This window comes from Spinacia oleracea, chromosome 5 (assembly GCF_020520425.1).
Source record: "Spinacia oleracea cultivar Varoflay chromosome 5, BTI_SOV_V1, whole genome shotgun sequence".
Classification (NCBI taxonomy): Eukaryota; Viridiplantae; Streptophyta; class Magnoliopsida; order Caryophyllales; family Amaranthaceae; genus Spinacia; species Spinacia oleracea.
In genome coordinates, this window is record NC_079491.1 from 73,569,048 (window position 1) to 73,571,698 (window position 2,651).

Sequence of the window (2,651 nt, forward strand, 5' to 3'; positions counted from 1 at the left end):
AGCGAGCCGGCCCATCACTCGACAAGCAAAGGCAGCACCATGGGCTGTGCTTGCGAGCAAGGCCGCAGCCATGAGGCCGGGCCAAGCTACAAGGGAGCCCCATGGGCCGCACCAAGCTGCAAGAAAAGCATCATCTCATGGGTCGCGCCAAGCTTGCGGCAAGGCAGCAGCACATGGGCTGCGCCCAGCTAGCGTGCAGCAGCTGCGAGGCCTGCCAAGGCATGGGCCGCAGCGCCGTGGGCCGAGGCAGCTCGCGCAACCCACGTGGGCCCTTGTGGCTGCTTGGGGTTGTTCGTCTTGGGCTACAAGAAATATCCGATTGCTTAATTCCCAAGTAACCTTGGATTAAGTATTCCTAGTTTTACTAGAATTCAAATAATTAAGAATTTAATTATAGTTGTAATTCTAATTGAATAAGAATTGCAATCCTAGTAGGTTTGGTAATTCTATTCCTACTAAAACTCAAATTCCTTATTTCCTACACTATAAATATAGGGCTAGGGCCTTATAATTATACACATTAATTAAATTGAAAACATATTCTTTATTCCCATTGTGTTCAAGGGAGAACATAATACAAGCCTGCCCGAATACATAAAACCTTAAGTAAAATCCTAGTTGGTTAAACCTATGGCGGATCTGAACGTGCTGTGACTTTCTACGGAGGGGAAACGTTTGGGGCTCTAAAGACTTGTTCTTGTTCGGTTCGGGAGCAGCTAGGGAAGGCACGCATCACATTGTATGTCACCTAAATTATGCTAATTGACTATGTGGCAATTAATTTGGATTCTGTCTTTATGGTTTTTCCGCATGAATTATATTTTTGTATTATTCATAACCCAACACAATTTCCCCTTAGTACAGAGGAGGCTTACTCTGGGCCACCTTCTTAAACATTTCCCCAGCTGGATCGAGTCCCAGGTTATTTCTATTCTGTGCTAAGTTCTGCACTACTTCATCTAATTGCCTAACCACATCAGCAATCCCTTGGGTAGTCATATCCCTTCTCCTGAATAAAACAAAAGACTAACTTTAAAGACTGAGTCGGACATGACCTTAATAAAGTATTGCACTTAACCAAACAAGTCAAAACAGTAGCACAAATAGTCACCAAATTTCGGACTCTAATGGGAAAAGTGGCGCCTACTTTTGGGCCAATTCCCGCTTTCGTTCGCATCAAAAAAATTAAGTGGTATAGAATTTAACCACCTTACAAGTAAAATATCATTGAAGAAATAACATGAAATCCCTTTGGGATCTGCAGTGTGGAATAGAGCCTCTATTCCCAAGACTAGAGTGATTTGCTGGCTGATGGTCCAAGGGAGACTGCAAACAAGAGAAAGGCTACATAAGATTGGGGTCTGTAACACTACTACATGCTTGCTTTGTGAGGCAAAAGATGAAACTCACCCACACCTTTTCTTTGACTGTGAATACAGTAGAAGATGTCTACAGGGGGTTGAGGAATGGCTAGATATTCCTACTAGCAAAGTACATTATATGGGCCTGCTGAGGTGGGTTAAATGGAAGAGCCAGTGCAGCAAATTTCAAAAGACAGCAATACACACTGCTGTCAATGCTACTGTGTATAATCTATGGAGAGCAAGAAATGATGCTCTCTGGAATCAGAAGGTTCCTACCCCTTCAACTACTATCAGAGGCATTCAGAGGAGTGTGATTGACAGATTAGCTCATATAGGTGCTAAGCAATCTAGCACAAATGACCAGATTTGGTGGAAGAGCAAATGCACTATTTAGGCTTTGTTTCTTCTCTTTTCTTCCCTATGACTGTTGTCATGTTGTTTGCTCCTTAGCCTCCCTGGCTTAGGACTTTGTTTGTAATCTGGTTTTTCAAGCAATGAAATCTACTCCGACTTATCAAAAAAAAAAAACCACTCAACTTAACTTAAAACTTAGAAATAAGGGTAACGAAAAGAATCTAAAGATTTTATTACTTCAATGATAGAATACTACATCCTTTGGATAGTACTTTATTCGCTATACCATAAAAATGAATTACTAAAACCACAAAGAGAGCTTGCTACTTTATTATTCAACTAAAACAAGTACTAGCTATTACAATTGAAAATTTGTAGCTATTCTACTAGCCAACCTCCCCTGCAGATTTGAGGAGAACGGTCTTGATCTTCAAAATCATCTATGTCTTATTCAGGATCAGAATCATATTCCATGTCTCCATTATTTTTTTGTAGCACATTGTTCACTTCATCATTGGCTTCAGGCTCATCCTCAGTGTCGCTAGAAATCTCAATAGTGGGTTCGGGAATGATAGGGTTAGGATTCTCAATCTCAACAACACCGTCATCACTATCCTCATTCATAGGGATCTCCACATCACTATCACTCTCCATGTGGTTGACACTTTCCACCATCTTACCATCCTCAAAACATTGCCCTACAAGCTCTAGAATAGTGGTCATGACCTCCATGTCATAACTCCATCTAACATCAGGAGTACCATACTTAAAGTAATTAGGGATGCCACTGTCGGAATGCATATCATGGAATCGAATCTTAAGCTCTATGTATGGGTTCTTATGAGGCAAACAATGAATAACCATCTCAGACATAACATCATTATTCCTTAGTTGAGGCAAATTCTGGACCGTAGCAAAATAATTGCAAGTGAA

The 2,651-nt window shown here is 41.2% G+C and overlaps 1 protein-coding gene across 1 annotated transcript; it reads left to right on the forward strand.

Moving 5' to 3' along the window:
* The first annotated feature begins 1,311 nt into the window (after positions 1-1,311).
* On the forward strand, positions 1,312-1,758 carry LOC130461609 (uncharacterized). Its single transcript, XM_056829763.1, has one exon. It carries the CDS (start codon positions 1,312-1,314, stop codon positions 1,756-1,758), a length of 447 nt encoding a protein of 148 aa, XP_056685741.1.
* Positions 1,759-2,651: the final 893 nt, after the last annotated feature.